The following is a 25,251-nucleotide window of genomic DNA, read 5'->3' on the forward strand; positions in this document are numbered from 1 at the left end:
ATAGATAAGGCATTCTGTCAGTCCACGGATGGTGGTTTTAGCAGAGGCATCCCACGATGAGCGACACCCCAATAACTCGAGAGAAACCATTCTTGATGCAATATGCATGAGGTTTAATCAGGAAAAATCAACACGTTGAGGACGAGCTCATAGGAGATTGACCCTGAGCTGTTTCAATTGAGGGCTTTTAAAAGAATGGGGTGGGGATGAGTTACAGCTTTTCTCTGGTGGAGCTGTCCTTGGTAAACATTCCACAGGGGATGGGAAGGTAAAATATGTCTCATTTATGTTAGAGGAGTCATAAGCTATCTTTTGGTGCACATTGCTGGTCCCCAAAAAGGGGAGGATGGGCGCATGGCTGGGGCAACTGAGATAGTAGCCTAGCTAGATGTCAGGCAGGGGAACAGAAGACCTCCAGCTGGCCTTAGAGAACAAAGAACTCTTTACTGACCACATTTCTAATGATCTGGGGAACAGGTTTTGGGGAGTTTTAAAACTTAGGCTCTGAACAGCTTCTGGGAGCGTTAAAGCTGGGGCTCCACACCCATTGAGCAATGACAGGGATGGCTGGGGAAAGAGGCTGACTGTCCTCAGAATGGATCATCTTATCCACTTGATTATTGAACTCCTCAGCTGAAGTCACCTTTTGGTGAGCATTTACATGGGACACAAATATCTTTACATCCTTTGCCCATTTGGANAGATCTATCCACATACTTCTTCCCCAGATGTCTTTCTCACCAATTTTCCAATTGTGATCTTTCCAAGTCCCTGACCATCCAGCCAATCCATTGGTTACAGCCCATGAGTCAATGAATAATTGTACATCTGGCCATTTCTTCTTATGAACAAACCATGTGTACTGCCTGAAGTTCTGCCCACCGTGAAGATTTCCCTTCACCTGTGTCTTTCAGGNTTGTCCCAGAAAGGGGTTGTAATGCTGCAGGTGTCTACTTCTGGATGGTGCCTGTATAATGTGCAGAGCCATCAGTAAACCAGGCTGTAGTCTTCTCCTCTTTGGTCAGCAGATCATAGGGAACACCCCAAGAGGCTATAAGTGCATGCTTGGCAGCAGATGGCACTGTAGCAGGAGTAGAAACCATAGGCATTTGAGCAACTTCTTCATGTAACTTGCTTTTGCCTTCAGGACCTGCTCTGGCCCAATCACGTATATACCAATTCCATTTGATAATAGACTGCTGCTGTGCACATCCCACTTTTATGACTTGCAGGGTCTGATAGTACCTAGCTCATGATGGGTAGTTCAGTTCGCATAGTAACTTGGTGTCCTATTGTCAAACATTCAGTTTCCACTAAGACTCAATAGCAGGCCAAGAGCTGTTTTTCAAAGGGAGAATAGATGTCTACAGATGATGGTAGAGCTTTGCTCCAAAATCCCAAAGGTCTCTTCTGTGATTCACTTACAGGGGCTTTCCAGAGGCTCCAAACAGCATCTCAATCAGCCACAGACAAGTACCAGTGGGTCTGCTGGATCATATGGTCCAAGCAGTAGAGCAGCCTGCACAGCAGCCTGGACCTGTTGAAGGGTCTTCTCCTGTTCCAGGCCCCACACAAAGCTAGCAGTTTTCAGAATCACTGGGTAAATAGGCCTAAGTAACACACCCAAGTGAGGGATGTGCTGTCTCCAGAATCCAAATAGACCCACTAAATGTTGTTCTTCTTTCTTGGTTGTAGGAGGGGCCAGGTGCAATAACTTATCTATCACCTTAGAAGAATGTCTCTACATGCCCCACACCACTGGACTGCTAAGAATTTCACTGAGGTAGATGGTCCTTGAATTTTGGTTGGATTTGTTTCCCATCCTCTGATACGCATATGTGTTACCAATGAGTCCAAATTGGTTACTATTGTGGCAGTAATTAGTGCAATTCCTCCAGGAATATGATACTGGTTTTGATTGACAATTTTCTTTGGCAGAGGCAACTCTAAAGGCTTCCATTTAGCCTTTCCAAACATAGTAGCCCTCACTCTACAGTTCAGGGAAGCTATGAGAGAATTCTGCCAATTTCTGAGTATATCTATCCCAATTATACATTCTGGAACTGGAGAAATGACCACAGGATGTGTCTTGTTACCTCGGGGTCCAATTAAACCCATTAAACTTAATTCATCTAATTGAGCAAGAGCATCTCCAATGTTAAGATCTGGCACAAGGAAAAGGGCAAGAACAAAACTCTTCAAATGTGTTGGTGTCCCTATCACAAGTTTACATATTATAGAGCTGATAAAGGGCATATCTTCTGGACCTTCCCATTGTGGTTAGATTAGGTTTAACACAATATATCCACTCTATCATTGCAATTTCCCTAATTCTTAAAATCCTTTCATCAACACTAAGCCATGGAATATCAGGCATCTCCAAGTCCTTTCCAGGCCATCTTTTGATAAACACTTCAGCCAACCTTTCAAACAAACCTTTGACACCTTTTTTTAACTCTGCGAACTTGCCTATTAAACCCAGAATCTCTACTCAGAGGGCCCATGTCAGTAAACTCAGCCTGCTCTAGTTTTATGTTCCTTCAACCCTTAACCCACACCCTTAAAATCCATTCCCACACATACTGGCTAGGTTTCTGCTTGAATAAATTAGCAAATTCATTAAGCTCCTTAGTAGTGTAGTGAATTTCCTCATGGACTACACTTTCTACCTCCACTCTGGGGGCCTGTTTTGCTTTGGGTCTAGTAACTGGTCTAGAAGAAACTATTGGTGGNCCTTGAGAAACATCAGTATTGTCTTGTCTGGCATTTTCTTCAGTGAAAGTCCCTGATGGTCTATCAGACTCTGCAGAATTAATGTACTCTTGTGGGGAAGGCATTATTTCAAGGGGTGGGGCTGAGGGTACTACTTCCTCAGGTGGGGCAAACCCTTGAGAATCTGAAGATTCAAAATTCTCAGCTTCAACACAGTCTTCCCACACATCCCCATCCCAAGTTATAGGATCCTATTCTTTGCCAATTACTGCCCCAACTTTAACTGTTGACGCACTCTGAGGCTGAGACTTGAGTAGTAGCTGTAGTTCAGCCAATGTTACAATGAGGGTTTCAGTCTGATTTTCTGCAACTTGAGCTCTATGGCTGCAGGAGAGAAGATTCACTTCAAGGACACACTTTGCAATTTTGATCGTTTACTTGTGTCTAGAGACTTTTTATTTTATCACACAACTCCTTCCTTTCATTCATTGTTATTTTCCAAGATGCTAAGAGCAACCAGCCAGTAAAATCATTTTCCATTTTTCCCCATCTTGTAGAAAGCTTTGTACACTGAATCACCTAATTCATCAAGAAAATCAAGGGCCTTAGCTTCTTTAAGTTTGAAATATAGTTTCAACCATGGGTCTTCAAAATACTCTGAGCTCCCAGGAGGGAGAGAATCTGGAGAGGTTTCAGTAATTGAAAGTGCTAGTGGATCAACAAGTCAATTCCAGTATTTTAAAAGATTTATCCTTATAATTCTGCTCCTGTAGAACCACTCCTGGTACCAACTTCTGTATTAGTCAGGGTTCTCTAGAGTCAGAGAACTTATGAAAATCTCTATATAGTAAAGGATTTTATTGATGATTTACAGTCTGCATTCCAATTCCCAACAATGGTTCAGTAGTAGCTGTACATGGAAGTCCAAGGATCTAGCAGTTGCTTAGTCCCACACAGCAAACAGGCAAAAGATGGAGAACAAGACTCCCTTCTTCCAATGTCCTTATATGGTCTCCAGCAGAAGGTGTAGCTCAGATTAAAGGTGTGTGCCACCACATCTTTAATCCCAGATGACCTTGGACTCAGAGATCTCCCTGTCTTAATCTTCTGGATTCAATCACCACTGTGCCTCAAGATCTTCATACCAAGATCCAGATCAGAATCTTCTATCTCCCAGCCTCCAGATTAGGATCACTGGTGAGCCTTCAAATTCTGGATTGTAGTTCATTCCAAATATAGTAAAGTTAACAACCAGGAATAGCTGCTACAATATTGAAAAATGAATGTTTGATATGACAGAGTGATTTGCTCTAAACTCACCCACATGTAGCTCCTTTAAATGGGGCAGACCAATTCTAATTAATAGAATAAGATTTTAAAGATATCAGGAAAAACATATTTTGGTAAACTGTAAGTGCTATAGATAATAAACTGGATCTTAGACCAAATTTAAAGTTACAATTAAATGGAATTGGGAATGATGGCCTAGTAAATGCCAGGACAAATGTAATGATAATTTCACATGACTCTTGGAATTAAACTTGGTCACCTCAAAAAGTATACTTGCACGAGGGACTGGGACATTTCCTCAGATAAAATAGAGACTAAAAAAGATTAAATGTATTGGTCCAGAATTTCAAATATTGGGATGAAAGCTATATGTGGCAGATATAACCTGGGAATTATGTGGAAGGAATCTATTATACCAGTGGAACAAACAGACTAATGTTTTCAACTTCAGATAGAAGCCACAAATAAGGGCATGTTCCAGATTGAGATTGAAAAATGCTATAAAAAACAGTTAATTACACGTTTCTCTCTCCAAATGTTGGAAATGGGTTGCTCAATTATGCCATTGAAATGGTTAACTAACAAATATTGTCATGTAGAATAATAGCCCTTAAGTAAATAAAAAAGTTACAGGCCTTATAAGAGATGGGCCAAGAAAAGAAAGAAACTGGACATGTGGAAGAGTCCACCTATGCTTAGAAATTTCCAATATTTTTCATTAAAAATTCATATAATAATGAATGTGAATAGAATGAGAAATAAATTCATCCTATTTGTTCTATGTAACATGATTTATCCTTAAAAGTTTTGGTGTCTAATTCATAATTTATTTTAGTGATTAAGTTAAAAGATTGTTTTATTTTACTATATCCTTAAAAGAACAGGACAAAGACAATTACCCTTAACTGTGCCCCCCCCCACACAAAGATGTCAAGGAAAAATTTTGTCATAAAGATTTTTAAACAGCCATTACTTTTTTCAAAAACTTTAAAGCACATACTGAAAATAATAATAAACAGTTTTCCCAATCTGTATCTCATCATGAAATGAATGATATATTATTGAATATTCCTAATATTGATACCATAAAAAATTACTTATAGAAGTAAAAATATTTGTCTTACTTGAGTTTACAATTTTTTTTCTGGAAAATACAAATAGGGGATTCTATCAACTATTTAGAATGTAAGCTCTGTCTTCAGAAAATTCAGTAACATAGAGATTAGACAAGATCAGTTACCAACTATTAATTAGTTTGGAAAATCACTGAGTGATATTAATTGGCTTTGGCTCACCAAAAGTTTTCTTATTGTATAAAGTTTACAGATATTAGAGATAAAGTCCATTTCTTGGACTAAAAGATGCAAATGTTGCGATAACCTGCACCAATGCATATTGTATAAACTTCCTTGGAAGTTGTTCCCGAAAGCTCACACTTGTTGGTTGCCACCCAAACCCTTCAATATATTAATTTTGAGTGGTTATACTTGCAATGCTTTTTTTTTTTTTTAAGCCTTTTCCTTTTTTCAGTTACTTGGCCTCCTGTGATGGAACCTGTGGGGATCAGCCTTTACTATTTTCCATATTAAAAGTTTCTTGCTTCATGTGGTTAGTTAACTCATCCCAAGAGATCAACCCTAAGCTCTTGCTGTTTTTAGTCTGTGCTGAAGTCACAGTGCCTTTGGCTAGTGCAGAATATGAACAAACATATTTCTGAACTTTTTTTTTCACTTGAGTAGAGGACCGAAGTACTGGAGTCCATGTGAAAAAATAGTTTCAAAATTCCTAATGGCATTCTCAAACAATTGTAATAATTAGTGTGACAGGCTGAGTCATCAAAAAATACAAAACATACAAAAATCACAAAACATGAACCAAGCATATATGTACTGGACACTGTTCTGTATTAAACAGACACATATACCAATAGGATGCACTCCTGGATTTTTATCTTCAGGCTCTTGCAAATCCCCAAATTTGTCTCTGCGATTACTTATAATATCAGTAGATGTTATTACATAATCCCTGAAGAATTTCACTATGAAGGAGATGTTGTGGTTGGTGCATTTTTCCCTCTTCATACTTTCCACACTGAAAAGAAAATGCCAAATCCAACTGTACCATATGAATATTTGGACTATCAAATACAGTAAGTACAATTATTTCTTTTCCAAATTCAGAATTCTTATGACTTGGAGGTTGTAGTAATTAAAATTTACTTATGTTTTATTTTTTATTTTTGACAAATTCACTCTTAGTTTTTCTAAAATATTTTCATCAGTTTTATTTTCCTTTTATAACATTTTCCTCACTCAGGCAGAATGGAAATTTATTTAAATAAATTTACAAAATTTATTTATTATTCACTTTAGTTTCTTCTTTGATCGTTAAGTCTAACTTCTTATTTTCCATTCTTGTTATGCCACTATGACTAAATAATTTTCAGTGTTTGGATTTCAAGGAAGAATGATTTATTCTAAGCCTTACCTTGCTCCTTTTAGCATTCTGGAAATCCTGATTGTGCCTGGGTTATTAGTCGATTTCACTACATGCTGTAAGTTCTCTGTGTTTGTTGTGATACTTCAGTGAAGAGGCCGTGTGTGTTACATGCAGCTGATTCCAGAATTAAAAGTATCATAGTTAGAAGCTGTGAATACATCTGGGCTCCATAGATATTTCATCTATCTTATGTTTTATTATTCGTGTTTGTTTGATAAATTACTTTTTATCCTCAGACAGTTTGCAGTATTTATTCTGATTTTTATATATGTGTCTACCAAGACTTACTGGCTATGAGATTTTCATCTTGATGTTGTTTCTTAGTGTTATTTAAATAATCCAGGTTAATGGATAGTTAACAGACAGCTATTGCTGAGTTGGACAGAAATATTCATGTATGTTTTTTAATCAAGTAAATAAGTTGATTTTATCCAAGCCAGACTTTTTAATCTACCCTGTTGTAACCACTGGGCTTGATTCATACTATTTGTACTTTTCATTGGCAGTAATGTATTTTTTGTGAGCTCTCTTTTTCTCTGTGTGTATTCTAAGGAAGACATAATCTCCGGAGGTATATTCGATCAAATTTAAAACTACAAACAAAAGCAGCTCATAGCATATATGGAAGATTTTGCAGCATAAGTATGTTTTGCAAGTTCTCTCTGTGGAAAGGCCTCATGGTCCTTTTTGGTAGCGCTGAAAGGATTACTTGACCATTCATCTTATAGAGGTAGATGAGTGCATCCAACTAAAAAAATCATGTTCTTTCAGTAAACTTTTACTTGTGCAAGTTATAATCTTTCTTATGGAAGAATATTGCACTTTGGTAAACTATTTCACAGCATCCTTTAGTTACCTGCAATTGTGTGTGTGTGTGTGTTTGTGTGTGTGTGTGTGTGTTTGTATGTGTGTATGTTTGTATGTGTGTGTGTGTGTGTATGCGCATGTTTATGTTGCAAAAGTTTCAGTCCATCTGGGCAACTGAATGTTGAGTCCTGGACATTAAAGTAAGAAAAGAAGTGCATAAGAATTTACTTAAAGAATGGAAGAGGGAAATGTTGCATTTAATGATCTTAAGAAAAAATGAAAAAATAGATTTAATTTTCAAAATATATTTAATATAAAGCCTGGTCTTTAAAAATTAGGTGTGCAAAAGAGTTTGATGTTCCCTCTGATCATTAATCTATGAGTGTAGATTTTAAGTTCCTTTGCTCTATTAGTAATGGTTATTACTTAATTCATGCGTACGGAACTTTCGAAAATCATTTTTATCATTCAAGTAAAAAATGATGTTAATTTCAAAACACATGCATGCATTCACAATGGAGCTTTATAATTAATATCAAAGACTGTAATATGCAAAATGAATTCAAGACTACCCAGTACCTTCCCACTTCAAAAAGGACTTTCCAATCTGTACTAGCAGGCCAAGTACAGAACCAGAAAAGGAAGCTGGCTGACTAAACAAATGTAAAAACATAGTTTTAGCTGTCAAATTGACTAAACCTGCAGCTGCCAAAAGAACATTAGCTGTCCTCAGAGAAATTATCATAACAAAAGTAACAGTTCTCAGAAGAATTCTCCTAACCCAGTTCACACTGAATTTTGAGAAAAAAAAAAATCACAAACCACCCTGACCTTGCTATGATTCCCTGTGTCATTAATAGCTGACCCATAAGTTCAAAATGTACTTTAACTTTGCTGACCAAGTCATAATAACCCACCACAGGGGCAAGCAAAATGAGTCACTAGGCCAGAGGTTGTCACTATACAAACCAAGTAATGTCTGAAAAGGCTACTTGCTACACCAATTAGAAGAAGCCAGTTACCCTGTTGCTCAGATCTACCCCTTACAAGGAATAAAAAGTGAGTTCTTTCTTTGTTCTGGGTCTCTCCTCTGGCCTTTGTGCTGAGAGGGGCGTCCCCAACATGTTGAATCATGAAAAAAAAATCCTGATGAGGTTTGCAGCAATGGTGATCTCTGTGGTCTTTGTGAGTGAGGGTCTTTTGATGAACTCCAACACGATGTTCTCATGTAGGTTCAATAAGCAATTGTCCTATACCAAGGCTGCTAGGTTGTTTATCTTGCTTTTCATGTTCAAATACCTCTATTACTTGTCATCATATTGATATTATTATGACTAAGTTTTCTCTTTATATTTTCATGTGAATGTGTCTTTGTTTATATGTGAATATATTAGCCTTTCGTGTTTGTAGACATCCAGTCCAATACTTATATTGGTGCTCAAGATATGGATGTTTGTGAGGTGCCTAACACTATTTCTGGAAATTAAACTTTGATTCTCTGGAAAAATGACACCCTTAATTGCTCAGAAAGTACTTCTCCACACCATAAAAATTTTCCTTGAAAACCTTAATAATGATACAATATTTAAACTTTTAAAAAATTCATTTCATTGATCATATTCTCCACAGCCCACAAATAGTCCTGTACCCACCCTGTTTAGTTTCCATATCTCACATCCCTAACACTAAGTTTTGACTGGATCTATTATAGGACAGGCTTATAACTTGCAAGTGATCATCCTGAAATGACTTTGTGTTAGATTAAATGTATGATGAAGCTACAATAGGCAAGGACTAGGAGTAAATCACTTTAGAAAAGATTCCTGCTGTAAATATCCTTTTACTTTTACTATTAAACATACATAACAATCGGTAGGTGTTTGCTCAATAATTTAAGCAGATCTCTGTAGATCCAGGAAGATGTACTTTCTTGCAGTAATGCTATATAGACAAATGGATGACTTCTTAATTCTTAATGATAATCCTATAAGAATTCATGACATTAAATCTGTGTTTATTAAGCTTTTTCACAGTTGGGCACCTATTAAATCCTTTTCAGATAGTCATAACTGAAATAAGAACTCTGCCAATGTCCCATGTATCACCAGTTAATTGCTGCTAGAGAGTAAACAGACTTCATAATATTCAGAGTACATTCCAAGAAGCTTTAAAACAAGCAAAGTCATAAAAAGGGAACTGTGGTTTATTATAGGTGATAGGACAGAAGATAAAACATTGACTGAATTTATCTATGGAAGATTCACTAGTAACTTGGTTATTCTTATTAACTTTCAATGAACCTGTGGAGCTATGACAGGTGATGAATGTTTAGGCAGATAATTACTCCTAATGGGTACACATGTAAACATTCTCTGCTATAAACTGCGATTTCGATTTATGATTTGATTTTATGTGTGAAATTATGATGAACATTTTTATATGTGATCAAGTATCCTGAAAGATGTATAAGTGCAGATGACCAAGAGAAGTGATAGAGGAACTGAGCTAAGGAGAATTTTTTCACTTGCCCACTTAGCATTTTTATGGTTTTCCTTAGTTTGTAGATAGCTAGCATCAGAAATGTTTTATAACTTAGACATAAACTGTAAAATCACTTTTCAAAGTGTCCTTTTTCTTCCTGAGACATCCAAATAGCAGATTAAACATGCGCAGTTCTTGCTTAGCTAGATTAAAGGACACATTACTTAATCCCTTGTTGCCAGGCTACAGATGTCATTCTCCTAACCCAGCAGTCTTTTACCACCAAAAAGAGCAAGAAAGCTTTTAGGACTTTTTGAAGTTATCATCAGCATTCATTATATCTGGAAAGCTGGAATGTCCAGAGACCCTCAGACTTTAAAGCCACACTAAAGTCCTACTCTCTACCCTCTCTAGGTCAGGATGCTCCTGTAATCTAAATTGGCACCTTACAACAGAAACTGTGAAAAAGGTGTGTCCACACAGACAGGACTCTCAACTGGACCCTAGAAACCCCTTGGCCAGGGAGTACGTGTTATGGAGTGTGAGAAATAAGAGTTCTTACTGCCTAATGCAATCAATGGAGCCTGATAATAGGCACCATCAGCACTAGGTTGGGTAGTTTGACTTCCATAAGTGCCCAGGGTATAAAGTGCCATCTGCTCTGGGTGTAATTGATTGCTGGCACCAGGCAGTTCTCCCAGCATTTCTGGTGACAGCTGTCAGCACCAACCTTAGATCAAGAAACTTCAGGTCTGGGTTGTGATCATTTCCTGTATCTCTCACGATGGGACAAAATGATTCTAATGAGAGAGAGTTTTTTACAGATGTTAGTAAGCATACTCTTAAAGAAAATAAGCATTAAGTTTAGTGCTAGCAAGTTGACCGACTTTCTTCAGTTTCTATAAACAGACAATCCTTGGTTTCCACAAAGAAACATTTAGATATAGATGTATGGGAGAAAACAGGGTTAGATAATAACAACTTGATTACAGAGAATGGAGGATTAGGTGTGTCCCTTACAGCATTTGCTATTTGGACTGTACTTAGGAAGGCATTCGCAAATGACAAAAAAAATGGCAAATATGCTCAGGAGACATTAAACTCACATTCTCGTGAGGGGAATTAATGACTACTGTCTTGATCAGGATCTAAGAACAATGTTTATTCCTCAACATAAAAGTCTGGGAAAAGTAGTTCACAAGAGGGTAGTGATAAATAAAAAAGAGAAAAATCAATCTCTAAAGAGGAAACTGACTTGGAAAAGAAACTAACAAAATATAATAAACATAAGTGGCCCACCCTAAAGGATTTAAATATAAGTCATTCCAAAAGAGTTCCTGAAAAATATAAAAAGAAACCAAGAAGGTCTATGGGATTTTCTGCTGGTGTATTCCAAAATGTATAACAGGGTAAATTGTTAGGCTGTTTTCCAGTGTGTATGGAGAATATTAAAGAGAATAATGATTTCTTATGGAAACATTACATTTTAAATTGTTTATGATTCCTCTTGATCATTTTAAAATAGCCGTATCCTGCCTAATCAAAGAACAATTTTTAATGTTGAGATTATACACACACACACACACACACACACACACACACACACATATACACACACATATGAAATTGACACAAAAAGTTACCTAAGATGTCTGAAAAAAAGAGGAGAATGAAAGAGAAAACATATGAAATGTTTATTGTTTATGGGAATAAGGGAATAGTTTGAAAAAACAACTCATCAAAAAATGACAAAGAAGTTCTAGTAAAATTAGCAGCTACAAATCTGTAAGCAGGGAAATGCTTGACCAGTGGAAATACAAATACAAAAAGGCTTGCTAATATAATACAGAAACAAGAAAAATAGTTTGAAGACTCTGTTGCCTAGATGATAGAGGCTCTGAGGCAAAAGATATTGATTGAAAACAGTTGACCTTTGAGAATGCTATACCCACTTGTCAATCCCTTCTAAAGACAATGAAAAACTCTGGAAATTTATTTAAAATGCATGTCCTGAGATTGCTACTTCATATTTTCAAGTTATATCCATTACAACAACCTCACAAGGCCAGAAGACTATCCAAAATCTTAATAATCAAGGATAGAAAAACTTTAATAAATCGAACTTGGCTCACAAAATTATTCAAGTAATAATCCTGGGCTCATTAACACATAATTTCCTAGAATGACAGAAGGTACCATGAATTTTAATGCTCCTGGCCCAACTCAGAGCAGAAATACAACTGGGTATAATCCTTGCCTAAAAGGGTACCACTGGTATAAAGAGTGGCAAAATAGCTTCCATAAAAATGGCACTGATTTATCTGGTGGTTCTATAACACCAAATAATACAGGCATCTTACATACTATATGAGTAACCTTCCTCAGGCCTCTCATACAGTAGAGGTAATTCAACAGTCTCAAGCAACCAATCCATTTGTTAATGGAGAACTCTCCAACAGGTTCAGCAATGAACAACTGGCAGTACAGTACTGATCCTCCACAGAAATATTCATACAAGATTCCTTCTCAAACAGGTTATCTTAATTGTTAAGATTTTAAAATGATTTTCCTCACACAAGAAACCTTTGCATAACAAATGGATCCAATGAAAGTAGTTATTGTCTTTTAAATACTAAGGACAAGCCACTCTTTAAAAATCTGTCACTGTTTTATAGCTATTTTACAATGGTAGCCCCAAATTAAAGAATTACAAATCTTGAGTGTTCTGCTAGCAGCCTTCAGATGAAGATCTAGAACTCTGAGCTCCTCCTGCACCATGCCTACTTGGATGTTGCCATGCTCCTGCCTTGAAGATATTGGCCTGAACCTCTGAACCTGGTAAACCAGCCCCAATTAAACATTGTCCTTTATAAGACTTGCCATTGATGTGGTGTCTGTTCACAGCAGTAAAACCCTAACTAAGAGAGAAATTGGTACTGGGACTCGGGTATTGCTGTGATAGGACTGACCATGCTTTTGTTTATAAGAATGTGGATTTGAGGACTTTAGACTTGGAAAGCAGTGGAATGCTTTAAATGGGGATTAATGGGCTGTCCTAGTTATGGAATATGGAAGACTTTGTTACCGAGAGTGATTTAAATTGTGTGGACCTGGCTCAAGAAGTTTCAGTGGGGAGTTTCAAATGTGGTCTAGAGACTGTTTTGTGGTATTTTGCTGAAGACTGTGGCTACTTTTTGTTCTTGTCTGAAGAGTCTGCCTGAGGCTAAGGTGAAGAGATTCAGGAAATCTCTGAAACACCCATCAAAGACTTTGTTCTCTGGTTAAGTCTCATGAAGAACATTTTAAATAAGCATAACAAGCTGAGAAAGAAAAATATAAAATATATGGTTCAAGTAATAAAGGAGTACCAGGAAGTGAAATGGAACTGAATCCTATGTTCTAGGAAATAATAGATCAGGGGAGTAGGATTTTGGGGCAGGATCTATCCAGTCAAGTTTAGATCCAAGCATGGTGGTACACACTTTTAATCCCTGGAGATAAAGTCAAACAGATTCTGAGTTCAAGATAGGGCAGGCTGAGACAGAACAAGTTCTAGGTGAAGAAAAGCTTAAATCCAGGCATGGTGGTATACATCCTTAATCCCAGGAGACAGGTCTGCCGATCTCTGAGTTCAAGGTCAATCTACAGGGAAAAATCCCGGATAGCCAATTTTAGGCTGTAAAGGAGTTGGAAAAGAAGAAAGTGATGATAATGTAATAGAACAAGGGAGGTATGTTCCAACTCCTGCAAGCAGCAGAACTCAGCAGCTTAGGCAATGTGCCTCTGGCTTTACAGTCAAGAGGAGAAGACTACTATTAATGCTGGTTAGCTGGAGCTAAGAAATTAGTGGTAATTAAGATGAAACAAGCATCACTGAGGTGAAATCTTCTGGGAAGTGTTTTCTGAGAGCATAAATAAGCTGTGTTCCAGAGATGGCCAAGGTTGTACCCCATGCTGCAGCTGGACTTGGTAATGTGTAAGAGTCACCCAGGTGGTACTGGTTTTGAAGGTATGAAGGGGTCAGGAAGAGCAGCTGAGGCTTGGCACTGTGAGAGGCCATGGAAGGCCATTGGTGAAGGTACAGCCCCCATTGCAGTTGACAGCCCAGGACTAAAGGGGTCATGCTGAGGAATTGTGGCACCATGAAGAGAATCTGTGAGAGGCTATTGGTGAAGCCTAGTTGCAGTGAAAGATCCCGGATTGGTGGAGATGCCGGTACTATGGAATGATCACCAAGAACAGCAGCAGTAGTGGAGTGGATCAACATGAGTTTACCTTGCTAAAGACAGCAGAGCTGGAGAAGTGATGCCAGCCCTTTGGAGGAGCCCAGAAGATCATGTGTGGATCCCAGATATTGAAAAAAGAATCTGTAACATAGAGGTTGCCTTAGAAGTTGAAATGCCAGAGCTGTGGGCTGAGGAAAGCTGCTAACGGAGTGGAACCAGCTCAGGAGAAAGAAGGTTTTGCAGTCAACAAAGATGAAAAGGGAGTTGGAGACCTGAAGACCACTTTGTCATCAGACATGGGAATGCAGAGTTTGGAGTTTGCCCAGCTGGTTTCCTGTCTTACTTTGGGGATTACAGTTAAGTCAATGGATGAATCTCAGAAGAGCCCATGAACTTTAGACTGTTAATATTATTGAGACTGCTATAGACTATGGGAACTCTGGAAGTTGAACTAAATGTATTTTGCATTATGCTATGTTTAATTGTGGCCCCCAAAGACTCATGTGTTTGAACAAGCCTATGGGAGCCAGGGAATAGAATGGTATGGTTTGTATATACTCAGCCCAGGGAGTGACATTATTAGAAGGTGTGGCCTTGTTGGAGTAGGTATGTCACTGTTGGTATGGGCTTTAAGACCCTCATTCTAGCTGTATAGAAGTAAGTATTCTGCTAGCAGCCTTCAGATAAAGTTCTAGAACTCTGAGATCCTCCTGAACCATGCCTTCCTGGATGCTGCCATCATCTTGCCCGGATGATAAAGGACTGAACCTCTGAACCTGTAAGCCAGCCCCAATTAAATGTCCTTTATACGACTTGCCACGGTCATAGTGTCTGCTCACAGCAGTAAAACCCTAACTAAGACAGTCTGTTAAAGCCATTTCATTTACAAGTTGATAAAATATTTAAATTCTTGTAATTAGGTGTATAAAGAAATATAGATTACTAAAAAAATCTCAAAAAAAATTACAAATCTTGCTTCAATTTAGAAATTTCCGCTTCTCTATTGGAAATGTTTAAGTTCCTTCTATGTTATCTGGTCCTATGCATGAATGTAAGGAAAAACTGTTGCTATTTATTTATTTATTTATTTATTTTTAGGAAGGTAACTTAGCGAAATCTTAAAACATTGTCAAATCATCTCGGCACTCAAAGAATCCCACACTTGGGATGCAGAGGCAGGTGGATTTCTGAGTTCAAGGACAGCATGAGTGTTCCAGGACAGCCAGGGCTACATAAAGTAACCTTGTCTCGAAAAAAGGAAAAAAGAAAAAAAGAAGGAAAGAGAGAGAGAGAGAGAGAGAGAGAGAGAGAGAGAGAGAGAGAGAGAGAGAGAGAGAAAATAATAAATAAAAAAAGTACAAGCCTTAGAACCAAAAATACACAACAGATTGAGGAGAAAATAGAACTACAAACTGCCATTTACCCTAATTCCTGTGTTCAACCATGTGAAGATCTTAAAGGAAAGCCTGATGCTAAATGTGATAAAGGGAGCAAAAATTTCTGGGCAAAATTCTACCCAGCTATGCCTCCAGTTTGGGAAAGGAATTTAAGGCCACCAGCCTTGTCTATAGACAGTTTTTCAGGCTATCAAAATTGAGAAAGTAAAACAAAACAACAAGAAAAAAAACTGGTAAAGATTTCATTTTAAAAGGGAGCCATGTTACTGCCCTAGCATGGAACATATCTTGGCAGGTTTTGACATCTGGTTCTGGCACTAAGAGTCAAGGATTGAAGAAAGATATTCTGGCATCATTCTCTGTAGCTAAGTACATCTCTTAAGGCCAGGATTATATAAAGAATATCTGTGCATGGAGACTTAGAGAAGCCATTATGTCAAACTCCAAAGGAGAAGCTTGGATTCTTTCATGATATTGAAGATGCAAGAGCTGTGATATAACTGTCCAGGGGAAGTACTAATAGAAAATGGATAAAGCCAAAGAGAAAGAAGTATTTTGACATCAATTAGAAATGAAAGGAGTTGGATATGTAATGCATATTTTGATATCAGACATGGAGTTTCAGAGTTTGGAGTTTGCTCAAACTGTTTCTCATCTTGCTTTGGTACAGTATTTCCTGACTATGTTCTTTTATCTCAAATTTGAAATGGTATTGTAAATTCTGTGCCATGATATGTTGGAAGTATATGATCTACATTTTCATTTTTATTTTTCAGGGTTTTGCATTTCATGATAGCATAAGTTTTAGAAGAGACTTTGAATTTGGACTTCAAACAACTTGAGGCTATTTTAGAATATGGGAAATTAAAGTGGAGTAAACACATTATACACTACTGTATGGCTACAGGGTCAAGGAATGGAATGTAGTAGTTTGTACAGGAATGGCCCCAAAGACTATTCTGTATAGATGTTTTGACCATACTGTGTGGCACAATTAGTATGTGTGTTGTTGTTGGAGTAGACACGGACTTGTTAGAGGAAGTGTGTCATACTGGTGGTGGGATTTCACTTCTGAGAGGAACAAGTCTACCCAGTGTGCTCTGATTTCTACTTTTTCTGTGGTGGATTAAGATGTAAAGCACTGAGATAATTTTGAAGACCATTTCTGCAGATATGCAACGAAATCTTAATGAAAGTTTTTTTTTTTTTTGATCTACTAACTTTGACAGATATATTAAGTAATATTTTTTGTTAGTATATATTTGGGGTCTTTCAGAGTAAAACCTATTTTACCATGAAATATATTATTAAGCAGATAAAGCTTTGTTTCAGAGAGTAGAACACAACAAGTGTGAGTAATTGAGTGCGTACCTTCCAAAAAATATGAGTATATGTCTGTAATCCTGTGATCATATGGAGGGTATGAGAAATAAACAAGAGAATTTTTATAGGTTTGCTGTACAGAGATCTAGGTAAATGGGATAATAAAACTAAGAAATCCATCAGGCAGGTATGCTGGTGCAAGTCTTTATTCCCAGTAGTCTGGGAAAAGAGACAGGTGGCTATTTCTTAGTTAAATATCAGCCTGATAAACACAACAACATGCAGTCAAGTCATATATACAGAGTTATTGAGTAAAGGAAGCAAGCAACTGAGCAGTAAATTAATGAAATGCATAAATGTATTAGTGCATTAATAGAGAAATACATAATCAAATAAATATAATACACTATATGTAAAGTTAATAGTTAGAAATCAAGCTGGTGTTTTCTTTACTTGAATTCATTCTTTCTGAACTATATATAAATGTACATTCTAAGAGACATACACACACATAGTCACATATAAAAACAACATAATATACACAACGATAAAAATGTCAAGGGCAAGGGATTTAATGTCATATATTCAGAAACAGAGGCAGGATTTTCTGTTTCTTTCTATGACATTAGTAATTCCATGCTGTCATACTCAAAAAATTATATTGGAAAAATAGTTACCTTGGTCACATGCAATAAAATGAACTGTGGAACATTATTCAATTAAGATCAGTTTAAAAAAACTTGTTAAGTTGATAATAAAGTAGTGGGTTTTCATAGGTGAAGATTGCAGAAGGCCAAAGATCTACATTCCAGCATATGGGCTCTTTGGGGAAAAATGATTACTAACTTGTAAACAAAATGTATAAAGAATCAATCTATGAAATATAAATAATATATGCTTTGAGGATCTATAAATAATGGATAGTAATGGTAAAGGAGCTTACATAAACTTATTTACCTAATGGAATTCATTTGTTCATGTTGAAAAAATTAAATTACATAGGTTATAGATTCAAAATTAAAATATATAATTTACTGTATTAAACATGTAGATGTGTGTGGTAAAGTTCATCATCCCCTTTTGTGTTTTTATACCACTCACACAGGTATAACTTTAAGAACTACCAGTATATTCTTGCTCTGCAATTTGCAATTGAGGAGATCAATGGGAACCCCAATTTGTTACCCAACATATCTCTTGGATTTGATTTCTACAATATCAGATTCACTGAGAAGTACACTCTTGATAATGCTTTTATTTGGCTCACAGCTCTTGTGCATAGAAAGTATTTTCCTAATTACAANTGTAAAAAGAGAAATTTCACTGCAGCACTCACAGGAACATCATGGATAACATCTGCACAAATAGGGACTTTGCTTCAACTCTTTAAATTTCCACAGGTGAGAAAATTTGGATTGTGGGAACTGAGAGTCAGTTCTCTTTGTTCATATTAGAGCTGTCTTTAAACTAAAATAGTGATTGATCAATTATCAAAACATGAAAGAAAAACTCAGAACATGGAGTTAAATTCTGATTTCTCTTCCTTGTAAAAGTAATATTGTGTGTAGTAAATGAGATCCAGTAAGTCCTTGAGACTTACAGGCCTAACAAAAATTTCTGTTAAATGTAGTAACTGGGATGTCCTTTTAAAATGTTCTCCGGTCTTCTATTGATTCAGGAATGACATTTTGATTGATGTTAATATTCTTTCTTTTTTAATCCAATTTACTTCAGATTACCTTTGGACCTTATGATCCTTTATTAAGTGACCGGATTCAGTATCCTTCTCTCTACCAGATGGCCCCTAAGGACTCATCTCTTTCACTTGCCATTGCTTCAATGTTGGCTCATTTTAGATGGTCATGGGTTGGCCTCATACTCCCTGATGACCACAAAGGAAATAAGATTGTATCAGATTTTAGGGAGGAGATGGAGAGAAAAGGCATCTGCCTAGCTTTTGTAAAGATGATCCCAGCCACATGGACTTCACATTTTGCTAAATTCTGGGAACATATGGATGAGACAAATGTAACAATTGTTTATGGTGATGTTGATTCACTAGAAGGTGTAATGAGGAATATTGAACAAAGGTTATTGACAAGGAATGTCTGGATCCTGAACATTGAACATCATGTTATTGACAGAGCTGACTATTTCATGTTAGACTCATTCCATGGAAGCCTAATTATTAAGCACAAATATAGAGAGAATTTTGAATTTACCAAATTTATTCAAACAGTTAATCCCAATAAATACCCTGAAGACATTTATCTTCCTAAGCTGTGGTATTTGTTTTTCAAGTGCTCATTCGCTGACATTAATTGTCATGTTTTAGACAACTGTCAAACCAATGCTTCTTTGGATGTATTCCCTCGTGACATATTTGATGTGGCCATGAATGCAGAGAGCACAAGTATTTACAATGGTGTTTATGCCTTGGCTCATGGTCTCCATGAGATGACACTTCAGCAACTTCAAATGCAACCATATGAAAATGGAGAAGGGATGGTGTTTTTTCCATGGCAGGTAAGAACCTTTGTATTGTTTTTTATTGTCAGCCCTCTGGCTTAAGAGGTTATCAACAACACTAAGTTAGGTATCGTAAAATTCGGTTATTTTGTCCACAATCATGAATTGTTTGTGTTTTTAATTTTTCTTGCAGTTAAGATAGTTTCAAGTGAATGGTGTTGTGAAATCGTGTGTAAGATACCAGGAGCAAATATGCTTAGTCAAATCATGTTCTTGTCATAAATATATAGCTGTACAGCCTTCACATAAAATAATGACAGTTAGAATACTCATTGATTTATATATTTGTTACAAGAGAAATTAAAACAGGAGCATTGAAGTGAAACAATGATGGTTGATTTATATGGAAATGATGCCTTTTTTAGGGGGGCAGGGAGGTTTGAGACAAGGTTTCTCTGTATAGCCCTGACTGTCATGGAACTCAACTCTGTAGATCAGTCTGGCCTCGAAATCAGAAATTCTCCTGTCTCTGTTACCCAAGTACTGGAATTATAGCTGTGTGCCACCATGCCTGGCTATGATGCCTTTTAATTAATTTCTTGACATCAGTATCCTCATTTTGGACCCTGTAGGCCTGAACATATTCTCAATGCAAATGAGTCTTGCTAGGTTTCAAAAAAGTTGATCTTTCCCTAAATCAGTTGTCATTGATTGCTTACTTGAGCTTGGCTCTCAGTTTTCACTTGAAGATCAATAATAATGGTAGTCTGAACACTTAGGTTTTCACTTAGTCATCATTAATGGAGTCTTCATTAATGTTGATGTTCACAGCAGAATTTAAGAACAATAACACACATTCTAAAACAAATGTTTTATTTTGCCCCTTGTGCACAATTAAATTTAAATTTATATTTCTCTTTAAGCTTAACAGTTTCCTGAAAGATATTGAAGTGAAAGACAAAAAGAGTTTAGTTTGGAGCCACACAATAGACACTGAGTATGACATTCTTAACCTTTGGAATTTACCAAAGGGCCTTGGATTAAAAGTGAAAATAGGATCTTTTTCTGCAAATGNTCCCCAGGGTCAACAGTTGTCTTTATCTGAACAGATGATACAATGGCCAGAAATATTTTCAGAGGTGGGTTATATATTATCTAAATGCTTAGTGCCTATATTACTAACACAATTANGTTTTCAAATATAATGATGCTTGACTCAAATAACATGACACTTTGATTATCAGTATAAAATACCATAAAGTAATTCTAGTATACTAGCTTTTGATTTTCCTTGATTCAGATCAATAAGTCCTCCACTGATAACTCATACGAGGATTTGTTTTATTCCATTTATAACAAATTAGGGATGTGACACAATGTAAAAGGAAATTTGCATCTCCAACTGACTCATGTATTAATGTACTCTATAGAAATCTCACTAGGAATTAATGTTATAAAACAATATCACATTTATTTTTTATTGTATGTTCAAAAACCATGAACAAATATTTCCTTTATAAGAATGACTAAAGTTTTTTATGTTTCTTGAAGTATCAGAATGTACCAAGGATAAAAGCATGACAACAAGTGGTTGTACTGTAGACAGGCATAGGAAATGTAAAGAAAATGTTTCTATACACATATATTAACATTAAATAAAATTACAAACCTGGAATTGAGGAAACATTTTATTTTTTTCAATTCCCAAACACTGTGCCATAATATCATCAGAAAAATTGAATCCTCCACAGTTTCAATAACTTCCTATATGATGTCCCCCAAAAAGGAAGTAAATATTCAGATGATTTATCCTATATGGAAAATTTTTCTTTCATATTATCANATAAGAACTTCATTAGCATCCCTTAATTGTCCTTTGATTCTCAATATGTCCTACCTCATCCAGTGTTTAATAATCTCTTGAAAGAACTAACAGAACAATTTGAGAGTACAAAGTATTATATTTGGAAATGCATAATTTTAACATGTAAGAGGGTGCAGATTATATGATATTCTCTAAATGCAGAAAGAAATGAATACTGTAGATCTCTTCTCTCTTCTCTGCAATTGTTACATTTATAAAATAAATAAAGACATTTAAAATCCCAATGAACCTTTTCACCTTAGTTATATTTATCTATATGTCTTATCAAATAAACATATGTACAAATACATGTTTTTTCCATCCATGATAATTATAAATCCCCTCAAATTGACAGTCAAGATTCATAATAATGGTGAATATTGAGAGCGTCAACACAGGTGCCAGAAAATGCAAAGATAGTATTAGACTAGATGGATCTCATTGATTCCTAGATCATGTTGCTAGTCACTCATGTTTCAAAAACTTGTCCTTAACTCTTTAAGGTTCCAAATATTTTAACACTAGGATAATTCTTAGATGATAATTTAAACACATTTGCCATTTCAAAGTCCTAATAGTTTATTACTTTTTAAATATCTTTTTAAAATTTTTATTGGTCATTTTATTTACAATTCAAATATTATCTCCCTTCCTGGCCTCCCATATGCAAATCCCCTATTCCATCCCCCTTTCCCTGCTTCTATGAGGGTTCTGCTCCCATCCCCCTAGGCCTGATTCTTTGACCTAGCTAGCATTCCCTTAAGCTGTGAATTAAGCCTTCAGAGACCAAGGGCCTCCCCTCCCATGGATGCGAGATATAGTCATTCTCTGCTACCTCTGCTGCTGTAGCCTTGTACACCAATCCACATGTATTCTTTGGTTGGTGGTTTAGTCCCTGGGAGATCAGGGATTCCTGTGAATTGAAATTATTTTTAGTATGGGATCACAAAGTCTTTCAGGTCCTTCAGTGCTTAACTCCTCAATTGTGGTCCTTGTACTCAGATGGCTGGGTGCAAGCATCCTTATCTTTATTGGTAAGGTACTACTGGAGCCTCTCAGGAGACAGTTATATCTAGCACCACTCAGCAAGCATTTCTTGGCATCAACAATAGTGTCTGGCTTTGGGTTGCATATCTATGGATCCCTGGGTGGGGCAGTCTCTGGATTACCTTTCCATAAGTCTCTTCTCCACTCTTTGTCCCTGTGTTTTCTTTAGGTAGGAGCAATTCTGGGTTAATATTTTTGAGATGGTTTAGTGCCCCCATCCTTCATCCTGGGGCATTGTCTAACCTGTGGATATATTCTCAACAGATTTTCATTACCTTTATGCGGCATATCAGCTAATGTCATCACCAATGGCTCCTGGGAGTCTCTAGATTTCCTGGAATCTGTGACTATATGGTAGCTACCACCACTTCCCCACTCCTTATTACTGCAAAGTATCTTTTAAATTACTCTAGGTGTAAATAACAATACTCCTGTCTTATGTGTATGACATTCAGAAACTCTGTTTTTATGATTTTTTCATAAAACACAAAGCATTAGATAAAGTTCTTCTCATTCTTTTCAGATCCCCCAGTCGGTGTGCAGTGAGAATTGTAAGCCTGGGTTCAGGAAAGTAACCCTGGAGGGCAAGGCCGTCTGCTGCTACAAGTGCACTCCTTGTGGAGACAATGAGATTTCTAATGAGACAGGTAAATGCGGATATTATGAAAAACTTCCTATTTCTCTACTGGATTCAAAAATACGTTAGCAAGTGAAAAAGACCTGAGTAGAGTCATATGTAATTATTCTTAATTTCTTCTTTCTTATAAGATAATTTCTTTCATATTCTTCAAATGTTATTCCCCTTCCTGGTTTTCCCTCCTAAAATCCCTTATTCCCTGGCACTCTACCTGCTCACCAACCAAACTATTCCTACTTCCTGGCCCTGACATTTCCTTACAATGGGGCATAGAGTTTGCAAAGACCAAGGGCCTCTCCTCCCATTGATGACTGATTATGCCATCCAAGGCTGTATGTGAAGCTCAAACCATTAGTCTCACCATGTGTACTCTTTGTGTTGGTTTAGTCCCAGGGAGCTCTGGGCATACTGATTAGTTCATAGTGTTGTTGCTCTTATGGTACTGCAAACCCCTTCAGCTCCATGGGTCCTTTCTGTAGTTACTTTATTGGGGACCCTGTGCTCCATCCAATGGTTGACAGTGAGAAAACATTTCTGTATTTGTCAGACACTGGCAGAGCCTCCCAGAAGACAGCTACATCAAGCTACTTTCAGTAAGCACTTATTGGTATCCACAATAGTATCTAGGTTTGGTGACTGTAAGTGGGATGGATCCTTATGTGTGGCAGTCTCTGGATTGTCATTCTTTCTGTCTCTGTTGTTCATTTTGTCTCTGTACCTTTTTCCATGGGTGTTTTGTTTCCCCTTCTAAGACAGATTGAAGGTTCCACACTTTTTTCTTCCTTCTTGAGTTTCATTTGGTTTGTGATTTTTATCTTGGGTAATCTGAGATTCTGGGATAATAGCCACTTATCAGTGAGTGCATATCATGTGTGTTCTTTTGTTACTGGGTTACCTCATTCAGGATGATATCCTCAAGCTATATCTATTTGCCTAAATAGTTCATAAATTTATTATTTTTAGTAGCTGACTTGTGTTCCATTGTGTAAATGTAGCCCATTTTCTGTTTTCATTCCTCTGTTAAGGGATATCTGGGACCTTTCTGGCTTCTGGCTATTATAAATAAGGCTCGTATGAACATAGTGGAACATGCGTCCTTATTACAAGTTGCAGTATTTTCTGGGTATATACCCAGGCGTGCTATTTCTGGGTCCTCAGGTGGTACTATGTCCAGTTTTCTGAGGAACCACTAGACTGATTTCCAGAGTGGTTGTACCAGCTTGCATACCTTCAACAATGGAGGAGGGTTCTTTCTCCACAACCTCGTAAGCATCTGCTGTCACCTGAATTTTTAATCTTAGGCATTCTGACTGGTTTGAGGTAGAATCTCAGGGTTTTTTGATTTGCATTTCCCTGAATACTAAGAATGTTAAACATTTCTTTAGGCTTTTCTCAGCCATTCAGTATTCCTCTTTGAGAATACTTTGGTTCTTACCCAAATTTTTAAAAGTTTATTTGTTTCTTTGGAGTCTAAATTTGTGAGTTCTTTGTACATATTGAATTTTAGTTCTGTATCAGATGTAGGATTCATAAAGATCTTTTCCCAATCTGTAGTCCTATTGATAGTGTCCTTTGAAGCTTTGGAATTTTACAATGTCCCATTTGTCAATTTTTGGTCTTAGAGCAAAGCTATTGGTGTTCTGTTTAGGGAATTTTCCTCTGTGCCCATGTGCTGGAGGTTTCTCCCCCCTTTCTTTTCTATTAGTTTCAGTGTATCTGGTTTTATGTGGAGTTCCTTGATCCATTTGGATTTGAGCATTGTACAATGGCTCAATTTCCATTTTTCTACATGATAACTGCCAGATGAGCCAACACCATTTGTTGAAAATGCTGTTATTTTTCCACTGGCTGATTTTCGCTCCTTAGTCAAAGATAAAGTGACCATAGGTGTGTGGGTTCATTTCTAGGTCTTCAATTCTATTCCATTTATCTACCTGCCTATCACTGTACTAATATGATGCAGTTTTTCCTCACATAATTGCTCTGTAGTACAACTTGAGGTCAAGGATGGTGATTACACTAGTAGTTATTTTATTGTTGAGAATAGTTTTCAATATCCTAGTTTTTTGTTGTTGTTGTTGTTATTCCAGATGAATTTACAAATTGCTCTTTTTAAATCTGTGAAAAACTGAGTTGGAATTTTGTTGGGAATTGCAGTGAATCTGTAGATTCCTTTTAGGCAAGTTGGTCATTTTTATTACTCGGGGGATATTTCTATCTTCTGATATTGTCTTCAAATTCTGTCTTCAGAGACTTGAAGTTCTTTTCGTACAGATCTTTCACTTGTTTAGTTAGAGTCACAACAAAGTATTTTATATTGTTTGTGACTATTTTGAAGAGTGTTGTTTCTCTTATTTCTTTCTAAGCCTGTTTATCTTTTGTGTAGAGGAAGGTTACTGATTTGTTTGAGTTAATTTTAAATCCAGCTACTTTGCTGAAGTTGTTTATCTGGTATAGGTGTTCTCAGGTTGAATTTTTCAGGTCACTTATGGATACTAT

General features: G+C 36.7%; 1 protein-coding gene across 1 annotated transcript in view; it reads left to right on the forward strand.

Annotated features, from left to right (window-relative positions):
- Positions 1-5,933: 5,933 nt before the first annotated feature.
- LOC110338477 (vomeronasal type-2 receptor 116-like) overlaps positions 5,934-25,251 on the forward strand; it is a 30,695-nt gene continuing 11,377 nt past the window's right edge. The window contains exons 1-5 of the mRNA XM_021221816.1: positions 5,934-6,151; positions 17,841-18,135; positions 18,470-19,261; positions 20,128-20,343; positions 22,639-22,762. Coding sequence (XP_021077475.1) covers positions 5,934-6,151; positions 17,841-18,135; positions 18,470-19,261; positions 20,128-20,343; positions 22,639-22,762 — 1,645 coding nt within the window. The remainder of the gene's footprint in view (positions 6,152-17,840; positions 18,136-18,469; positions 19,262-20,127; positions 20,344-22,638; positions 22,763-25,251) is intronic.

This window comes from Mus pahari, chromosome 21 (assembly GCF_900095145.1).
Source record: "Mus pahari chromosome 21, PAHARI_EIJ_v1.1, whole genome shotgun sequence".
Classification (NCBI taxonomy): Eukaryota; Metazoa; Chordata; class Mammalia; order Rodentia; family Muridae; genus Mus; species Mus pahari.